The sequence below is a fragment of the Hesperophylax consimilis genome, chromosome 30, assembly GCF_061612785.1.
Source record: "Hesperophylax consimilis isolate HC1 chromosome 30, BYU_Hcon_1.0, whole genome shotgun sequence".
NCBI classification, from domain to species: domain Eukaryota; kingdom Metazoa; phylum Arthropoda; class Insecta; order Trichoptera; family Limnephilidae; genus Hesperophylax; species Hesperophylax consimilis.
Genome location: NC_142865.1, coordinates 3,506,488 through 3,529,373, shown reverse-complemented (window position 1 = coordinate 3,529,373; position 22,886 = coordinate 3,506,488). Strand labels below are relative to the sequence as shown.

Sequence of the window (22,886 nt, the reverse complement as noted above, 5' to 3'; positions counted from 1 at the left end):
CGGAACACCTCCGAAATCTTCACTGGCTGAAGTGTCCTGAAAGGATCCAGTACAAGCTATGCTGGATGGTGTTTAAAGCTATCAACGAAATGGCGCCACCGTATATTACTGAGCTATGCATTCCGGAAAATACTGGTCTAAGGCAGTCAACTCTTAGATCAGCGACATCATCTGCAATTGGAAGGTTGAAAGAGCCTAAGCGAAATCCGAACACTAAGTTTGGTGATCGTGCATTCGGAGTATCCGGCCCCAAGGCTTGGAATAAACTTCCTATGGAATTGAGATGTATAACCAGCCCAACAGAATTTAGATCCAAACTAAAAACTCACTTTTTCAGACACTCATTTCCATAAATCCGTCATTCTATCCAAATATTTCTTTTTTTTCATTTTTTTAAACCGTAATTGTTACATTATCTAGCGATTCCGTTCATTCAATTTTGCTATTGACTTGCCTACCAGTGGACAATGGACAATATCAGCGGGAACATAACAAGTTAATCGGTTTAATTGTTGGCAGATGAATCATCTAAATGCGTTTAAGATTGGCGATTGATTGATTTTATTCATTAATTTAATTCATTTAACATATATATCCAGCTAACAATAAATCTACCCTAATATAATAGAACTTCCTTCTTCTTCTGGCGTTAGTAAGATTAAATTGTTAATTTTAATTTTAACTGTAAGTTGCCAAATATGTAAATACTCGTGTATATGTCGTTAAGATAGTAGTTATAGGCCTTAGTCGTAAGTCACTAGATATAAGTCTTAGAGATAAGTCAGTAGTTCTAGTATTAAATATTTAAGAAATATATTTGTACAGCGCCCTTGAGGTGATTTCTCACGAAAACGGCGCTATATAAATTAGCCAAATATTATTATTATTATTAGAAGAAAACCCCGCTGTCGCCCTTGCTTTACGCAGAGTTTTTCAAAATCTATTCTAGACAGTGACTTCCTCTAGTTTTGAAGGTCAAATGTGCAAAATTGCCTCAATCTCGTAATAAAACTGTAGATTTGTATACAAATCAAAACCACGCCGCCCACCATAGAGACTCTTCTTTATCTCTTCTCTGTATAGTATAAAACAAAAAAATTACTAAATATATAAAACTTCCACAAGAGACTCTCTCAAAATTCGTTGCGTAGTTTAGAAGAACAAGCGCACAAACAGACAGAAGCGGATAGCGACTTTGTTGTAAACTATTTAGAGATATTGTCAGTTGAATTATTTTTTAGATATTTTCAGACAGAGAAAAGGGTCAAAACATCTTATATTCCTCAACGATTGTAATATTAACTTCTCTTTTATCTTGTAAAGTATATCAGTGTCTATCGATATACTCTCCACTGCTCCTAGTTTTTTTGCTGTTTGAACAGTCCATTTTGGGTCTAGGGAAATAGAAGGTCCGTTCAGGGGCAAGGTTAAATGCGACTCTGTATCAGCAGCGTTCGTGCCACTGTTCCCCAGTGTCGTACAGCTTGAGCACGGTAGCTCACACCTTAGCTTGAGATGGCTGTTGCAGGTTGTGTTTCGGCTCCCTGATCAATGGTTTTGCCACATTCCTTACGCTGTCACATGATCAATAAATATGACATCAAATTATCCATGACAAGTTATTAAAGTATCAAAAAAAAAAGTATTCTCTCATGTTGGAGAGAGTTCAGAAGAAATTCTTGAGATTTCTCTACATGACTACTATGACTACTACCCGTGGCTCTATCCCACTGACTTTCTTTTGGGTATGCGCAGAATGAACTATCTACGGGTCAGGAGGGATGTGCGCATTGCTACACATTTCTTCAGACTGATTCGTGAATGGTTTGAAAACTCAGTCATCATGGAGAGCATTAATTTCTATGTTCCCAATGGTTATCTACGTCACCGACAACATAGACTATTTTATCTCCCGGCCTGCAGAACTAACTTGCCAATGGTCATGCTTGTGGGGAGACCAATCTTGCTGATAACTAACTGCTTTTCTTTAATTTTTCTTTATCGCTTTTGCAAAGTATTGGTTTTAATAATGTTTTTGCAAAATAAATAAATATATCTGATGATGAACGGATTGGAAACTCACCTTGGAAGAGTTCGGGAGCCGCATAGGGCGGACTTCCGCAGAAGGTGTCCAGGCGCCGGCCGGGCTTGTACTCGTTGGAGAAGCCAAAGTCGGCAATCTTGATGTTCATCTCCCCGTCCAGCAGCAGGTTTTCCGCCTTCAGGTCCCGATGGATGATGAGCTTCTGGTGGCAGTACTGCACGGCGCTGACGATCTGCCGGAACTTGGCCCGGGCCTCCTTTTCCTTCATGCGGCCGTGCAGCACCAGGTAGTCGAACACCTCGCCCCCCGACGCGTACTCCATCACCAGGTAGAGGGTTCGTTCTGTTTCTATTACTTGGAACAGTTTCACAATGTTGGGGTGGTCCAGCATTTTCATTATTCGGACCTGCAAGCCATTCAAAAAAACACACATTGTATTTTAAAATAGATAGTAATATGAAAGTTTTTTTACATTCAGTGAATATAGAATACAGAAATAGCTCAGCTTTACATGTTAATAATAGAAACCTTAAAAGAATCAAGACACTGATTAACATAAACTATTATCCTAGAGCGAATGTTGGTGCTCCGCGAGCTTGTTGCGAGTGCTCTTTCAATGCTGGCTCATGTACTTAAAAAAGATGCATTTGATAGTATGAAATCGTTTGCTATGATAAGCTTTCACTACGTAATACTAGAAGTTGGGATTTATTTTAGTGCAGAAATTCTGGGAGTAACTACCACAATATGTATTCTTCACTGTCCGGAATACCAACGGAGTGAAATAATTATGCCGAATCAGTGGACATCTTCAATTTATCACTAAATAAATACAAAAGATTGTGACTGATGCAGTGCAGTTATATATATAAAAGCCCCTAAAAGGGGTGTTAAAAGTTAATAAAATAAATAAATATATGACTATTCAAACCTCACAGTGTACGCAGTACAAGGAGAACATGGAAATGCAAACATTTGTTTTAAAATTGGTTATTGACAATATAATATTATTCTAGGGATATGAGACCTAATAATGCTGAAATCTGCAAAACTCAATAAACTCAGTTTTCGCATTAAATAATTTTCACCTCAAATAAATTATAATCCAAATCCCGGCATGCACGACAAAATTTTATGTGATTAATTTGTGTTGATTTTGTTAAAAATACAGAAAAGTGTGACACGGGCATAATAAGCACTTTAAAAAAATAAAATAAAACTATTGATGCGGAAGTTTTGAGGTCAGTTTTTTCCTCTCTTATTTAACCTAAAAGAAGAACCTAAAATAGATTCTTAATCAGGGTTTGATTAAAACATAAATAATATAAACGATTTTAATATTATTATGTCAAAACATGGAGTGCAGAAAAAATGTAAAATTATCCATTTTTTAAAAGAAATAGCTATGAAAATACATTATTTTCCATTCTGCATTACTGAAATAGATGTTTCTCATTGTTATCTAACTGATATAAAATGTTTTTGAAATAAAATGTGCTTATTAACCGTGTCCCACTTTTGCGTCATAAAATAAAAATATATATATATAAGAATGTTGTACACACCTCTCTGAATAGTTTCTGCAGCGAACCGGGATTCAGCTGCGTCTTGTCGATGATCTTGATAGCCACCTCCTTTCCGGTGGGCACGTGCTTGGCCAGCTTCACCTTGGCGAAGTTGCCCTTGCCAATGGTCTTGAGCAGGCGGAACTTGCCGATGTGCGGCTCGTCCGAGGGGCGCGAGCGGAACGGCCGCGCCGCCCCGCCCCCACTGGCCGCCGTGCCCCCCGCGGCGGCCGCGCCCCCGCCTCCGGTAGCCCCTCCACTGCTAACGGCCGCCGCTCCAGCCGCAGACGATTCCGAGGCGCTCTGGAAAACAAAAAATAACTAATTAGCAACAATTCGTATATTATGTATCCTACCAGCTGCGCCAATATTATTTAGAGTTTTGTATGAGAGATAGGTATCTTAGATAACACTTCTGTTATTTCTATTAATGCGTAGTATTTATTGATACACTGATTGAAGATACCACTAGCAATGTTCCCTGTAAGGTGTACGCATGTGCGACTGCACATTTGTTACAAATCGTCCGCACACATGTTCACATCTTCCACACATATCTCGATTAAAGGAAAGTTTTTTTTTTTTTTTATATTAACTCCACACAGGAGGCCCTGAAGAAAATAATTTCCCTCAGGGCCTATGTCATCTTTGGGGATGCTGTGTGGAGGGTCTTTTTGTGGAGAGGAAGGAGTGAACATGGGTCTTGAAGAGTCCCATGTTGTAGGAGGGAGGAAACACAGAGGCCGGCAGTTCGTTCCACAGCCGAGCTGTTGAACTTAAGAACGAATCGTAGAAGCGACCCGTTCTCATGTGACAAATGTCAACCGTGTACAAATGTTGGGCGCGCGTTTGGCGTGTATCCCGACTACGCACCGGTGCCGAAGGGATCAATGACGCTAGTTCCTCAGAGCATCTTCTATTGTAATACCGATAGAACAAGGACAGCATACCTACCTGAAGCCTGTGCTCTAAAGATTGCAGTCCGTTTGTTAAGATTGGGAAATCTATCAAACGGACCGCCCGGTTCTGCACAGAGTCAAGGGTTTTTTTCAGGTATTTAGGGGCTCCGGACCAGAGATGGCTGCCAAATTCGACAGTAGGCCGCACTTGCGATTTGTACAGGGTCAGCAGTTGTGTACTATTAAAGTATCTGCGGGCCCTGTACAGTACGCCCAGCTTCTGAGAGGCCAGCTTTACTCTGGCTTCGATGGAGCCCCCGTACCTGAGCTGGTCACTTATAGTTACACCAAGCATATCAATGGAAGGCCTGTTCGGAAGATTGCTTCCGTTGAAGGAGACTAGATTATCATTTAGATCCCTTTTAGACGTAATCAGACAGGATTGGGTCTTTGAAACAGTGTCACCAGATTTGTATATATCTTGTACAGATAAGTTATTGTGCCGCCCACACTATGAAACAATTAGAGGGAACGTTGACTATTAGTATGGCGGATTAATGACTAACATTATTGATGAACTGGTGTAGAAAGAAGATGAGTGAGTTGGCGCTACTCTATATAAAAGCCCATATATTGTTTTCTCACTCTAACACTATGCAAATCAAATAATAATAATAATGATGATTGGATTATTTGTATAGCGACGTTTTCGTGGGAAAATCACCTCAAGGGAGCTTAACAACTTAGTTTATACATTTAATGTATTCCTATGACTTAGACTTGTGGCTTATAACTAAGATTAATAGCTAGTGACTTATAACTAGTGATTAATGTCTAGTGATTTTACAAGCAAGACTTTTAACTAGTAACTTAAAACTATACATATTTTTATGACAGAGTGGGTATATACAAAATACCACTATAATATGACTTACAACTACGGCTTAAACTAGAGATTTACGACTAACATCCATATTTACGTTTACAAATACAGATAGTTAAGATTTCTGCCCGTGGTGTCAATGGTAAAGTATAAAGTATTACAAAAACAATTTACGCTACATTAATCTGAGTAGTCAAGGAGAAAAATCCCCTGGACTGAGCAATGAAATACTACTGAAAAAAATGCTGTCATTATTATGGATACGGCAAGTTGAAAAGGTCTTTAGTTTTGCTCTGAACTCAGATGAGCTGTCGATCTTTCGCAAATGTAAAGGGCGTTTGTTCCAAGCTGTTGGGCCTGCTACTGCAAAAGCTCGATCTCCAAAATTGTCAACTAAGCTTCTTCTAATATATCTTACACATATCTCATACTTAAATAACCACCACGCCGTTTCCTCGCAGGGGTAGGCAGAGAGGACGGACCGCCAAACAACTCGGTCTTGGCACACACTTTTTGCCACATTCACACATCGTCTAATACAAATCTCTTGACATGGCCCGACTCGAGTATCTGATTCACTTAATTGTGCCATGTCTTCCTCGGGCGTCCCCGACTTCTGTTACCATTCGCATTTGCATCATATATTCTCCTTACACTCCTTTCTTCGCTCATTCGCTCTACATGCCTAAACCATCTAAGCATCCCTTTCTTGATCTTACTCATTACACTGACATCAGGCTTGTACTCTTTGCGGATCTCCACATTTCTCACTACGATCATACATGGTTTTATCAAACATACGCCTCGCATTCAGTCTAATTTCATCCTTCCTCTGCCAATTCCATGCTTCACTTCCATACATCAAGGTAGGTACCAACACTCCATTGTGGACTGCTAGCTTCGCTTCTTTGGACAATTTTTTGTTAGTGCCAACTGCGTTCAGTCCTCCATTAATGGAGTTACCTGCATTTACCCTAGACTTAGGCATGACGAGCTTAACAGCATTATATTGTGTTGTTGATTTTTTTTTTTTTTTTTATAGTGAATACCTCACAAGAGTCCCAACTGCTCCCGTCTGGAGCCAGTGAGACTATGGCATCCCCAATTGGGGGATGTTGTGAGGCTGAAGGTAAGTGGGGAAGGGAAAGAGGACGGTGGGGAAGTACCTGGCTATTCAGATCTAGTCACTAAACACGGCTAAAGCCATTTGGAGCAACGTTTCAATTCTGAATGGTGGTCTTACACCAGGGCGATACTGGTAGTATCTTCCACTCTGGAACGTGTCGCAAATATACTATATATTATTTTAATTAATTAATTGTGAAATAACACAAATTAATCAAATAAAATTTATTTGCGCACGCCGGGTTCGAACCCGCGACCTTCGGAATGGCAGTCCAATGCGTTACCACTGGACTATGCCGGCCGTCAAATGGCTATGTTGTTGAGCTTTTCTGCTGACCACACTTAAAAGCTTTAACGAACTGAGAATCAGCGTTCAAGTATCCGATACTATTCAAATATCTTAGCGACTACCGCTATACATCTCTGCACGGAGGTTCGTACGCAAGCACAAGGTGCCCACATTTTGTTAACTCGACCAGTTGCCGGGCGCAAGGGAGCTTAAATTATTGTTGATGTATATGAGTACCGCAATTGTCTTAAACCAGTGAGACTATGGAACCCCCAATTGGGGTGTGTTGAGAGGCTGAAGGAAGGATGAAAGAATAAATTAATTATTAATGGGAAGGAGATTGGGGAGAGGAAGGTGGAAAAGTACCTAGCTATTCAGATCTGGTCACCAAACATGGCTAATGCCATTTCGACCAATGTGTGGATTCTGAATGGCGGACTTTCACCAGGGTGATACTGAAAGTATCTACCACTCTGGAATGAGCCGCAGATATACTATAATATATAATTTTTATAAACTTGTCAAATTCCACTTCATGCTTAATATGCAAAATAATTATAAACAGCACATGGTTTTAAATTAATTACTACAAGTAACAACTATTTATGCTAAAAGATGCATTAAAGTTACATTTTATCTCAATCAAAATTAAGTTAAGTTTGAAGGTTAAGAATTTATTAAAATAACCCAAACTAACAACTTAAATACCTATTTTTTACATGTATACTTAAATCCCCGCCTTAAATAGTTTGTCTCCATTAGATATTTAAGTTGAAATCAAGTGTTATTTTTTTTTCAGAGCTTTTGCGTGAAGCGGAAAAACTGACAACTTTACTATTATTTTAATGAACAAACTGTGAATTAACACAAATTATTAATCAATACCGTTAAATATAAACATATACTTATTAAAACATCACAACATTCCCCAATAATAGTTTTGCCAACATAGTCTGATGACATCAGCAGTTCAATCTCTTGTCACATAAAAATCAAAACAATAACGATTCAACCATTCCAAGTCGTAATATGCTGATAAAAGGATAAAACTATATGGATTTTTTAAAATAAATCACTGATATAACACTTCCATTTGTGATATTTACACGCTTGGCTCAATTTTCCTAACCTGCAATGTCACAACAAAACTTTTACGTTTAAATCGCGAGTTTTTGTGCACCGCGTACATGAAAATAGCAAAATTAATGGGCGTATCAATGAAGTCACTGAATAAATAAAAAATGAGAAACGTTTTAACACTTACAGTTGGAATTTTCATGATTGTTTGTACGACCGTTTGAATACGTTTTGACAGTTGCAAATTACTACTATAACTGTCAGATGTCAGAGTAGAAAAAAGCTTCGAGCTAATTTCGACAGAGTGTAAATACGAACTGGGAGACAACAGGGGTGAGTTGTTACATTTTCATATTATGTGTTCATATTATTATTTCTGATGTCATAAAAAATGTAGAAATTATTGTGACAGTTAAATCAGTAATAATAAATATAATAAAATATAGAATAAATGCTAAGATTACAAAAATATAAACAATTTTAAAAAAACTGTCTACATACAAAATTATAATCTCGGTTGTGACTCTTGTCTGTAACTCCAGTTCAATAAACTCTAGAACAAGGTGTCGCTTCGAATTAAAAATAATAATAATTGGATAATTTGTAGAGCGCCGTTTTTGTGAAAAATCACCTCAAGGGCGCTGTACAATTTATTTCAATTTAATTTAATTAAGTGTCACTTTTCATGTTTACTAACGGTGTTCATTCAAAAGGAAAATTTCTGACTGTCTGAAATTAACATTTTTTTTATAAATGCATTCAGCTTCACAAATCCTACAATTAAAATATCCCGTGATTTTTCGCGGGTCTCCGCTAGAGTAAAATTATATTTGCAGAAGACTTATGCCAAAACAATTACGAAACAACTTGTCAGGACGAAATCAAAGTAGTAAAATTAAAAATAAATTTTGTGAAGGTGGAAACACAAAAGCAGAAAAAAATTCCACAAACAAGCTTTCGAGCACTAGAATGAGTCGTAGAAACGACCCGTTCCTACTATGTATCGCCCAAACATGATGTATAGATAGCGATCCGTATCAAAAGCATAAAGAACTAGAGGGAGACAGCAGAATCGCGTTTCCTAGCGGTTGTCTATGATGAGGTGAGAATGTATGAATGTGGATTAAGCAAGGAGCACGTATCTTTTCACTCGATTCAAACTCACTTTCGTTATCCGATTTGTCCTCTTCCTAAATATCCGGATGAAACCGGAAAATGGCAAGCTGAAGGGGAGGAATGGCGGCTTCCGGTTCCTCATCTTCCACTTCCGCTTCCGGGAGGAGCAGCTCGGAAACATGGCCGGGTTCGATATTCAAATTATTTGCACTTCCGCCATTGGCCCCACACCCCCCTAAGTGCTCAAAAACTCACAAAACGTAGAAAAATATTATTTTGAGGCACCATCTATTTTGCTAATAATATTATTTTTTTAAATAATAACAATTAACAATTTTATTTAAATTACGACACGAAATAAATGTATTATTTTTAAATGAAAATCAACCAAAAGTTTTTTTAAGACATGTATTTTAAAATATCTCTAAAAAGTTTAAAAAATTGGTCCTACACGTTACCTTCCTTGCCAGGGACAGAAATAAACCGCGCTTACACATTCATTTCGTACATCAACTACTGTAATATCACACGACTTCAGAGAACTGCGTGTAAATCCGCGTGTGTGTACGAGATTGCCACCAAAAGTTGATAGAATGCATCGTCATCGACAGCGAGTCCGATTTTCTATTATTACAATTGCGAATTTGTCGGAATTAATTAAAATTTGAGCCTCGAGCAAGCCCAGATTATTAGAGTTTTGTGATGCCTAAATGCAAAAAAAATGCCGTTTCTCAGTGACGTTTTACGAGGACATCAACGTAATAAGTTTATACATATGCACCAAAACACATTATCCTAAGACTATGTAGTCTAGGTCAACTCTGACTGTGCAACCTTATAATCTGAAGAAGTTCGTGTATCTCTAGATATTATAAAATAAAGTCACTATCCGAGTCTGTATGTTTGTGCGCCTAGTTCTTCTAAACCCCGCAGCGGATTTTGATAGGGTTTATACTATAATTTAGAGAATTTCTTCCGGAAGGTTTACATATATGATGTATGCTTATTATATTTATAGAAAATAGAGAAAAGTCAATGTTTTATAATCAAGTCGTAAAAATATATTTTCGAGCACTACATTCCTAACGCTGGCTAAACCTCATGAGGTCATGAGATACATATAAATAATGTACTACGGAATTGTATATCTTAAAAAGGCCTACATAAAAGTCCGTGATAGTATATGTCTATCTCAGTATGTACACGGCAGCTGGTAAATACATAATGTAACCTATGGGTTAATTGAGGAAACAGTTTACACCTGTATCATTCCTCCCAAAGGAATGTAATTTGTTCCTTTAACCTTTGTTTTACAAAAGGGTATTTTATCTCTCTGGGTTAGCTGATCTCGAAGCCGACAATTAACAAAGCGTCGCTGGAGTCAGTCCTGCCAGAGGTAACAGAAGTTAGGTAACTTAATTTTCTACAGCAAACATGACCTTTTCACCACAGCTGTGACCTGTGACATCCCTTCCCGGGATCACAGCGGGATGAAAACACTAATCAACAGCATCCTCGCCCAAATTAGTAAGATACGAAGCTATGCGGGAATGAGCAAGTAGTCAATAAAAGAGCTAATCAATATACGTTCGGAATTAACATAATAACTTTTGTTATTATAATATTAATAGCATTAGATCATTAGAGAAGGAAGTAAGAAGTGAGAAGCTCCACAAGTAACTAACCAAACAAGGTTATCGGGTAAGAACTGTAAGCAGTATTACGGACTCACTAAAATCAATGTAATGAAAAATCACAATGGAAACGAATATTCAGGGATTTCCAATAAGAGGTGTTATTTTGATATTCAATCGTAAAAGATTGGTTTGGTAATTGGTAAAAATGGTTTCGTTGCTTGTGTGGCACGTAGCGCCGTCTTGTTGAAAGTAAACGTTGTCCAGATCAATACCATCCAATTCCGGCCACAAAAAATAGTTGATCATCTCTCGATAGCGCAACCATTCACCGTAACTGTTGCTCCAGCCTCATTTTCGAAAAAGTAAGGTCCAATGACTCCGCCGGACCATAAATCGCACCAAACAGTCACACGTTGAGGATAGAGAGGCTTTTCAACAATAACTCTTGGGTTTTCCGAGCCCCAGATGCAACAATTTTGCTTGTTGACGAAGCCACCGAGGTGGAAATGGGCCTCATCACTCAAGATGATTTGCATTTGATTCACTCAAGTGAATTTAATTTCAATGCGTTGTTGAATCGTGTATCGTTCCATTTTTATTAATGGCGTAGTTTCTACTTGTCAAATGTCAAAAAATGACAGCTTCAAAATTAACATCTACCGAAATGGCGGTCTATTCAAAATAACACCTCTTATTGGAAAACCCTGTATATAAATTGTATGACAATTTAAGCGAAAATTATTGGTAATCCGAATTGCAGGCCGTTTCTTGATAAACTTTAAATTAATTAATAATACATCGGAACACGTATTAGTAATAATCTTGCATTTTTATATATTAAGAAGATTTTAATGAAAGATTTAATCGAGATTAATGAAAATTTGGTCACTTGGCCTTCAGAATAAGAGCAAGGTCACTCTAATGAGAGTTCAACTCCTATACCCTTGTTCCACCCTTTAAAGCAGAATTTTGATACTTATTGACGAAATTTTGCACACTTCACGTTAAAAATAAGAGAAAAAATAACATCTGATTTGGAAGTTTATATTTATATTTTTTATTGAGTAATTTATATTTTTATTTATTATTATGTGCATAGCTGGCAGCATTCTGCTGATGCGCTCATATCTGATTTCACAACAAGTTTGACAGTAATTGAGTTGTTTCAAGTTTGAACTAAGTCCTTTCTTCTCTCCAAATGTGTATCCAATAGAGCTTTGAATTGATTTATATTTGTTGCATCGATGACATGTTGTGGGAGTTTGTTCCAAGCATCCACTACTATATTCGCAAAGAAGTGTTTTCTAGGATTAGATGCAAAAGGCGTTTTGGTAATTTTTTTTGAGTGTCCACGGAGATTTATTTTTTTATTAGCAGTGAAGATTTCTTGGATGCTAGGGCAACTGTAATTTCCAGATAAAATTTTTAAAGTCTCGATCAAGTCACCCCTTTCTCTTCTTTCTTGTAATGTTGGTAATCTTAGTTCCTTGAGTCTATCTTCGTATCGTAGATCTTTCAGAGCTCTTGGTATTTTAGTGAAACGTCTCTGTACTCTCTCTAACAGATTTGTATTCTACTAAAGCGAAGCGATAGGAAAACCTTCAATTTATCTAAAGCATACTTTTTGGTATTCATAATGTTCACCAATTCGTTATAAATATTAATTAAAATAGTGATTTAGCATTAAGCTTCGCCTTAAACAGTGATTCCTGATATTATTTGGAGTAAAAAAATTTAACGAAATTTTGGTCTCGGGTGACTTTTTTGTTTACTTTTTTATTTTTATTTTTCTAATCCTTCCCCTCACATCGACCCCAGCTGTCCAATTCCTACTGATTTTCTACTTTTTTTTAAATATTTTCAACTCCAAATAATGTCAGGAATCACTGTTTGTAAGTCAAGTACGTCCCTTAACACCCTGTAGATTATATATTTTTTATTAGTTCGCGTTCGTTTGCCATTTAAAATTTAAATAATTATTATGAACGGCAAAATGCTGTGATAACACAAAGTGTGTCGCAGGGAGATAGATAAACACAATGACACAATGTTATCAGCAAGAGACACTGTAGTGTACTTGTACTCGGTATAGCTCTGCACCTTGTATTTGCTACGTTTTTAAACGAAATGCTAAACGTAAGCTGAATATGTATTTCTTAAAACAAACACAAACTCTCTGATTCAATTAACCTCTTGAATTTTCACGTGATAGATTTACAACGGCTCTGATATCTTAATTAGCAGGCGGTTGGAATAATCTGGACCCCGACCTTGAAGTTGCCACTTTATTTATAATACACTCGGTCTCTACAATACTCGACAAACGGCATCTATGGGTAACCCAATCGAATACTACTAGTACCAGATGTATGGTTGAGCTTTTACGTTAATATCAATTGTCCAAAGAAGAAGAATTAAAGTAGACTGAATGCTGTTGATATGACATCCCTTAGGCGTATGTGTGGTAAAACAAAGTATGATCGTGTGAGAAATGTGGAGATCCGCAAAGAGTGCAAGGCCGATGTAAGCGTAATGACTAGGATTAAGAAAGGAGTGTAAGGAGAATATACGATGCACATGTGAATGGTAGCAGAAGTAGGGGACGCCCGACGAAGACATGGCATGACCAAGTTAATCAAATTCTTGAGTGGGCCCATGTCAAGAGTCATAATAATAGAAGAGTATGTATGAGACGATGTATGAATGTGAATGAGGCAAGAAGTGTGTGCCAAGACCGAGTTGTTTGGTGGTCCGTCCCCTCTGCATACCTCTACGGAGAAAAGGCGTGATGGTTAGTTAGTTAGTACTTTTTTTTTATTAAATACCTTAAATTTATTTAAAAATTAGCGATTAAACTTGTACTAATTTTTAATAATTAACCATCACGCAGTTTCCCCGCAGGGGTAGGCAAAGAGCACGGGTTGTTAAACAACTCTGTCCTGGTACACGCTCCTTGCCTCATTCACATTCATACATCATGTCATACATACTCTTCTATTATTCTGACTCTTGACATAGCAATTATGTCCTAAATCATGTATCTAAATTTCGTAAACAATTATTTAATGTTAATTAGGTGTTAATCTCAAATGACCTACCAGGTAAGTATTATCTCCATATATAGTTAGTAATAACATAGATCATTGTAAAAGTGTATTATATATATTTATACAGCGCCCTTGAGGTGATTTTGCACAAAAACGGCGCTATATAAATCATGCAAATATTATTATTATTATGGCCCGACATAAGTATATATATTTACCATTCAATTCACAATCGCGTCATATATTCTCCTTAAACTCCTTTCTTCGTTCATTCGATCAACAAGCGTCCCTTTCTTCATCTTACGCATTACGCTTACATCAGATGTGCATTATTTGCGCATCTTTACGTGATCATACATGGATTTACCGCACATACGCCCCAGGAACCTCAATTGTACAGAATTCAATCAGGGTAGGTATCAGCACTCCACTGTGGACTGGCTAACTTCGCTCCTTTGTATTCAATTTATCTTATTAAATTCAAAAGTACATATTTGAGGGTAGGACAGTTTTAATCACCAAGTTAAGTATGTACTTAAGTTTGTAACAAATTATTATAAGTAATAATTATTAGCCAGAAACACAAATATAAATTGAAAAAATCTTCCGAGTAAAAATAAATGCCGCCGACGAGAATTGAACCCGCACCTTCTGATCCTTTGTGGTTTGCATAAAATCTTATCTTGTAAACATATGTTTACCTTTAATAAATCATACCTAAGTTTGAATTGTTTTTTATTTAAAGAAACACAAATTTCCATTCCCGATTTTCGAATAACCTGACAATATTGTAAATCGTCCTGCTACCATCATTATTGTGAAAAAATGTTGCTTGGGCAATGATGGATTGGACCCACGACGCCCGAGTGGGAAGCAGACGCTTTGAACACCCGGCTACTAACCGGTCAAACGTTTTTCCGAGCAATTTATTAGCAGTAAAGCGTAAACGAGTTAATTTTTCACAAAAATACGGTGTTATATAAAATATGCACTTTTTATTTATTTATTTTTGAAACACTCGGCTAAATCAACATCAGAAAACAGTCACAAAAAAACTAACTTTGATTTACACGTGTTTACATAATTCTGTTTAAAAATAACACCTTAAAACAGCACAATGCCTGATCTGTAAATCAGTACAATTTCGTAGCGCGGATTTCTGATAAGTTCGTTTCGTTGGTTGCAAAGCAAGCGCATGCGATATACTGAGTATGGGTAGGTACTGGCTTTCGTTGACAGTTCTCTGCGCTACAGGGGGGTAGGGGGGTAGGGGGCGGTGGTACTTGACACCCCTGACCTCCCACACCACCCCCGTAATGCGAGTTAGTGGTTAACAACTAGTTGAATATTTATTTATTTTAACTCATAATTCAATATCATTATCAAACTATCATGGATTTTTATATATTTAATGTTTGGAATAACTTTATTGAGTAATACCTCAATTTGTAATATTTAATTATTGAAGACAATATTAGCGATTACTAAACGAAAATCTGAAACAGAAAAATCAGAACAGGATACGGTCACATCTAGGACTCGAACCCAGGACCCTTGTCTTGCAGGGACACCGCTCTACCACTGAGCTAATGGGACCCTATCCTCTTCGGTCACTTTTAACTGTATCATACTTCGAATAAGAACTACCAGAAGACAATACTAAATACTAGACAATACTAGATGTGACCGTATCCTTTTCTGATTTATCTGTTTCAGATTTTCTTTTAAAAATGGCTAATATTGTCTTCAATAATTAGATTTTTATACAATTATAGATAGATATCATGTGATATAATTTATTTATTTAATATTCAATATCTACCTACGGTATAAATATACCATAAAAAGCATAAAGCAAAAACAAGAAATATATATTTTTTGAATATCAATTAATTGTGCCATTTGATTGTAAAATAACGGATATAAAATTAGGAGATACAAGTACGTACAAAATAGAACAAACCGTACCAAATTTCTCTAATAAACAATGAACAGTGTTAATCTCAAGTGAGCAACCAGGTAATTATGGTACTGTATATTATCTGCCTGTATAAAATGTAAATAAATAATAATAATTACAAATGTACATTCTAGCATCACTTTCATCAATCAAATGCATTATACATATGGCTTTGTATTGGTGATAAATTGATTAGTCTATAGTTAGTAATAAGATATATAATTGTAGAAATGCATCATATATTTGTACAGCGCCCTTGAGGTGATCTTTCACAAAAATGGCGCTATACAAATCATCCAAATATTGTTATAATGTACAAGTATATGATAATGTAGTCTTCTTGTAACTACCTTCCATGCAGCTAAATAGATCCGCCACAACTGCGTATCTATTACTAACTTCGTGTAAAAGAGGAACAGTATACAGTCCTACACACGCTCTAGTATACTTGCGCAAGTCTCTGCTCAAATGTACTTGAAGGTTCCTACACATGCTCTAGTATACTTGCGCAAGTCTCTGCTCAAATTTACTTGAAGGTTCGTACAAACGCTCTGGTATACTTGCGCAAGTCTATGCTCAGTTTACTTGAAGGTGTATGTACCGGCCAGTTTCAACAGGCAGAAGAAGGATGCACCTCCAACGAATGATTCATAATCCCATGTTGTGGCAGGTAATTTCTAAACTAATAACATTTCCTGTTTAAAAGGTATTACGAAATGACCCAATGTTTTAGAACAATGTCACTACTTTACAGTTTACAAAACACGTGCCAAATTTAAAACAAACAATACAATGGCAAGGCATTGAGTTGTATAAACATCTCAAATTATATACCTCGATGTGGCAACTGGCAAGGCGACCTTCCTCTAATGTTTGACTGACCTGATAAAATATACCTCGATGTGGCAAGGCGACCTTGACTGACCTGATGACCTGATCATGCAGTTTCCGTCTTTATTACTTGCGAACACCTAAGAAAAGGAAACTCTAAATGTTGGTATTGTCAGCAAACAATCACATTTGGATTCGGTTTTGAGGTATAACTATTTTTTGATTTGAGCTTTAGTTTTCCAGTAGATATATATATATCCCCAGTCCAAGGTTGGAATTTGTTAGGACAAATCTGAAAAATATTGGCCAATACAAAATTACTATTAGCTACATATTGTCTTTTAAAATGGGTGGAAGTGTAAATTCGGCTTCAATAGTTAATATAAACTATAAAGTTTAAAATTTTTTCAATATAAATATTTTTTGGGTTCTCTATATGATATTTATATAGTTTCCCATGTGTACCACTAGTTTCTGGACACCGTATACAAGTCTGGGGCCTAGGACTCAAAATGTGTTATGTAGAATGTAGTAAATTGGGGGCATCAATTTTATTTTAAATTCGTATAGAAAATACAAAAAAATGACTAACACTATTCCTACCTATAACGAATTGAAGTATTTGAATTTGAATTCCTACCTATAACAAATTGCAGTATTTGAATTTGAATTCCGACCTATAGTGAATTGCAGAATTTTAATTTGAATTCCTACCCATAAACCAATTAGCAGCATTTGAATTTGAATAACTACCCATAAAGAATTGCAGTATTTGTATTTGAATACCTACCTACCCATAAAGAATTGCAGTATTTGAATTTGAATACCTACCTTTAACGAATTGCAGTAATTGAATACCTACCAATAAAGAATTGCAGAATTTGAATACCTACCTATATGTACGACAACTGCAGGGAAAACTACATTATATTATTGCAGTGCATAAAGACAGTATTAAAATAAGCTGATTTAGTTAAATATAATAATGGTGTCCGGGTTGACGACGTACCAAGGTGGCTGGTTGACTTTCTGTCCGAGGTTACAGCGTGTGGGGAAGTTTGTTGGGAGGGCTGCAGGTTGTGTGAGGAGGGGGGTTTGAGTGTAGAGAGGATTTCAGTGTCACGTGACCGGAAATGGGTACCTACCTAACTGTGAAATGTCAGCGCTGGGGGAAGTTAGTATTACATAGCCGGTACCTAACTGCTGACTGCTAGGTGTATCTAGTTCGGGTGACATGGTGTGGGCGGTAAAACTAATATGAGTAATACAATATTATGCAGATCGAGGGCGGATTTTAGCGCACCTTTTGGTTTAAGGGCCACCGGTTTAGATTACAAGAGATTGGGGCAGAAACTCATAAATTGACGTCCTTGACAGAGCGGCGAGATCCTCGGCTCTGGGCCAAATGATCGCGTGTTCAAATTCCGACAAGGGTAAACTGCCTTTGTCATTTTTTTTGCAATTTTAAGTTTATTATACAGGGTTTTCCAATAAGAGGTGTTATTTTGATATTCAATTGTAAAAGATCAATGGTTTCGTTGCTTGTATGGCACGTAGCGCCGTCTTGTTGAAAGTAAAAGTTGTCCAGATCAATACCATCCAATTCCGGCCATAAAAAATCATTAATCATCTCTCGATAGCGCAATCCATTCACCGTAACTGTTGCTCCAGCCTAATTTCCGAAAAAGTAAGGTCCAATGACTCCGCCGGACCATAAATCGCACCAAACAGTCACACGGTGAGGATAGAGAGGCTTTTCAACAATAACTCTTGGGTTTTCCGAGCCCCAGATGCGACAATTTTGCGTTTTGACGAAGCCACCGAGGTGGAAATGGGCCTCATCACTCGAGATGATTTGCATTTCATTCACTCAAGTGAATTTTAATAATTGCAATGCGTTGTTGGAGAGTTTATCGTTCTATTTTTATTAATGATGTAGTTTCTACTTGTCAAATGTCAAAAAATGACAGCTTCAAAAGTAACATCTACCGAAAAAGCGGGCTATTCAAAATAACACCTCCTATTGGAAAACCCTGTAGATGTCATTTCATAACGTTATTATTTCATTTATTTAAAAAAAAACGTTTAATTATAACAAACAAGTTCAGCGGTGTAATCATTATTACGCGTGACAGCTGTTTCGCCTTTGGAAGGCATTATTAAACTGTGGCGAGGCCAATTAGAGACGATCGATTTATATTAGTTCTACACAACAATAATAGTTGGATTATTTGTATGGCGCCGTTTTCGTGAAAAAATCACATCAATAATAAAAATAATAAAGATGATTGGATTATTTGTATAGCGTTTTCGTGAGATAATCTGAATAACCAGTTTTTTCCCCACCTTCCTTTACCCCATCTCCTTCCCGCCCCAACTGGGGATGCCATAGTCTCACTGGCTTTAGACGGTTGTGAGCAGTTGGGACTTTTGAGTGGTTTCATATAATTTATTTTTTATACACTGTTTTTTTAATCGACGATCTTTCTAATATCATGTTGTATCGTAGATTAATTCTTGGGCAGAGGGTTCGTCTAGTATTTAATAAGTCGGCGGTTTTGGTTTGTTTTAAATGGCAACTATGACGTCATAAAATACAGTACCTAATATCTGGCCTCCCCAAGCGTAGGCAGATAAGATCGCAGTGAACAAATCAGAATATATGATGAACGAAATTGCAACGTTTCGACCATATTACAAAAAATTTAAAGTAAGATTTTTTTGCCTCGTGAAAACGATACCACCCTTCCGATAAGTGATGTGTTCTTGCCAAACGTCTCTGAGAAACAGCATTTTGTCTTGCTAACGTCAAATTATTAGCAAGAAATGGGCAATTTTTCAAAATTATATTAGTTACTAGCACAAACGCGTGATACAGATCACTTGATAGTCTGAATTCTCGACTAATCAGTTCCTATTTTGAAATTTAAAATTAAAATAATTTTATGTTAAGAAAATATATCGTAGGTAGGTTTGTGTGTACGGTGATACTTACTTCTGTAAAAAAAATTGAAAACAACACTTAAAATCAAAGCAAATTTTGGTTCATTTAACCAGATTTTACGCAGGACTACAAAACAGCACAGACAACTGAAATTAGTATATAGGATTATTTTAAAGGTTTTAGATTAAGTTCTTATCGTATGTACCTTTAAAGTGATATTTTTTTTAAATTTCACTAGAATTTTCTTTTCTGATGTCGATATCTGTCGGCGATAGTGTTTTGTCGGTTGCAGCTGTTTCTACGGCAGCATTAATCACTATTGCAAATAAATAAAAAGCGTTTAAATTACTAGGTACCTTCTGGGAGTATAAAAAAAGATAGAAATAACGGCAACTCTGTAGATAATTAGGATTTTCATAGTTGCCAGAGCGAATCGCAGCGGCAACATCGCGTAATACATTATAAATTCGTGACTCACTATCAAATGATAGGAAGTTTCTACGTAAATAATAATAGAAGAATGATAATGCAACCATCTATCTATATAAATAAAAATACAAATGTCCGTTTGTTCAAAATCTTAAATCTCCGAAAATTCTTCACGGATTGCTTTGAAATTTTGACACAATGTTGCATTCGAATACGCGTGTGTTTTTATATACCTATATATTATACAGAGTGTTAAGGGACGTAATTGACTTATTTTAACCAGTGATTCCTGACATTAAGGGACGTACTTGACTTATTTTAACCTGTGATTCCTGACATTAAGGGACGTACTAGACTTATTTTAACCTGTGATTCCTGACATTAAGGGACGTACTAGACTTATTTTAACCTGTGATTCCTGACACTAAGGGACGTACTAGACATATTTTAACCAGTGATTCCTGACATTAAGGGACGTACTTGACTTATTTTAACCAGTGATTCCGGATATTAAGGAACGTACTTGACTTATTTTAACTAGTGAACCTGACATTAAGGGACGTACTTGACTTATTTTAACCAGTGATTCCTGACATTAAGTGACGTACTAGACTTATTTTAACCAGTGATTCCGGACATTAAGGGACGTACTTGAATTATTTTAACCAGTGATTCCTGACGTTAAGGGACGTACTTGATTTATTTTAACTAGTGATTCCTGACATTAAGGGACGTACTTGACTTATTTTAACTAGTGATTCCTGACATTAAGGGACGTACTTGAGTTATTTTAACCAGTATTTCCTCACATTATTGGGAGTAAAAAATGTAAATGAAATTTTGGTATCCGGTGACATTTTTTATGTTTTTTTTTCAACTAAAAAGATGAAAAATCAGTAGATATTAGACAATTAGGATCGTGGTGAGGGCTTGGTCGATTACTAGGCGGAATTCCCAGTAATGAGAGTTTTTTTTTGTTTTCGTTTAGAAAAAAAAAGTCACTGGTTTCCAAAATTTCACTTACATTTTTCGCTCCAAATAATGTCAGGAATTACTGGTTAGAGTAAGTCAAGTACGTGCCTTAACACCCTGTATAGATGTAACCTGTGGCAGGCAATTGGATAAACATGCTTTTCTAAAACACCATCTGTTGGACGTTAAAGCAACACGAGCTATTTTTTCTCTATCTGCACAGACATACTGAGCCACAGCAAGTGACGGGGTACAGGTATCTTGAAATAATAATATTATTATTTCTTATTACTTCCTTTAGTGTAACCATAGACATATGAATATTAGTAGACCTGCCCTAAGTGATTAAAAGCGTATTATCCCCACTCCCCATACCGGTTCCATTGGAGCCGGCTGTGCTCGCGTATGGCCTCAAGTGAAATTTGGAAAACGTGACGTCATCATTCTTGTGCGAACTATGGTCGAGGCATCATCGGTTCATTTTACGAAATAACACGGCAAAATGTTGACTTGTACTATGAAAACTTGTAAAAATAGATGTGAAAAAGAGAATAAACCCAATTGTCGTATTACATTCCATATATAAGCATTATTTTACTTTATTTTAAGCATATTCACATCGTATAATATGAATCAGTTGTTACTATCACATCGAGAAACGTCTGGACGCGAAACACAAAGCTGGTTGGTTGCTGGGAAGAAAATTATGAACATTTATAAAAGTGTCTTAACTAAATACTTAAACTAACTACGACTCTGCAAACAGAAGAAATTTACTTTGACGAATTTGGACTTCGCAAATTAGTTCATAACGTGGCGAGTAATTTGCGCTCCCATGTAAAAATGTCTATTCATTCAAAAGCATATTTTACTTTTAAGAAGTAAATGGTGATATTATAATGCGAGATGCCTATTTACTGTCAGATTGATTTATTGACGAATCACAGTCAGTCTTACGCCCTTCGTTCTTCAACAGTTGATTTTACCCCTCGCCATTATCTTCTCGTCTATTAATTCCTATGTCTGTGAGTGTAACACAATATAATATGACTAGCTGACGTGTACCCGGCGTTGCTAGGGGTTATCCTTAGGAGATAGACACATACCACATATATAGACATTTCTGTAGGCCTTTTTAAGATATACAATTCCGTAATACATCATTTTGATATATCGCATGACAAGGTTTAGCCAGCGTTAGCAATTTAAGCACGAAAATATTTTTTTACGACTATATTTCAAAACATCGACATTTCTCTACTTTCTATAAATATAACATGCATGTATTATATATATAACCCTTCCAGAAGAAATAATCTAAATGATAGTGAAAACCCTATCAAAATGCGTTCTGCAGTTTAAAAGAAATGAGCGCACAAACATACTGATTATTTTAAACTATTTAGAGATTATACAAGTATCGCAATTTAAATAATTTTTCGCTGATTGAGACACTAAACTGGTTAAAGCGGCCATGAGTCTGTCACGGTGTGCATTTATTCTTCGGGGAAAATAAAGATATAGATATCTCTATCCCTGCTTTCGATAAAATCAAGTGACATATAATTAATAATTATATTTTATCAGGACTTTACGCGAGTATTTATCAAAATGATATCAATTGGTCTTACTAACTAGCCATCACGTCATTTCCCCGCAGTGGTACACGGAGAGGGTGTGACGCCACAAAATCTATTTTGTGACATACCCCTTTCCACATTCATACATCGTGTAGTGTTTTTATTAATTTTTATTCTATTTTAGTGTTATTGGGGAAACAAATAGTTTTACAATTTTATATAAATAATTACATTTCACATGTTGCATTAATCACTGATGTTTCCACATACAGAAAGAAACATAATAATCAGAAAAACATAAATAAACAGAAAAACATAAATAATCGGAAAAAACATAAATAAACAGAAAAATCATAAATAAACAGAAAAATCATAAATAATCAGAAAAAAACCTAAATAAACAGAAAAACCATAAATAAACATTAAAAAAACTTAATGAAAATAACAAAGATATCTTACACACCTTAATGAAAATTAAGTATAGTTTT

At 36.3% G+C, this 22,886-nt stretch overlaps 1 protein-coding gene across 16 annotated transcripts in view; it reads right to left on the bottom strand.

The window, feature by feature from the left end:
* LOC149409528 (serine/threonine-protein kinase MARK2-like) overlaps positions 1-22,886 on the bottom strand; it is a 357,017-nt gene that overhangs the window by 65,303 nt on the left and 268,828 nt on the right. For all 16 annotated transcript variants that reach the window (XM_089649603.1, XM_089649590.1, XM_089649591.1 and 13 more), the window contains exons 3-4: positions 3,610-3,912; positions 2,084-2,450 (exon numbers count right to left, since the gene is read on the bottom strand). In XM_089649603.1, the coding sequence (XP_089505729.1) occupies positions 2,084-2,450; positions 3,610-3,912 (670 nt within the window). The remainder of the gene's footprint in view (positions 1-2,083; positions 2,451-3,609; positions 3,913-22,886) is intronic.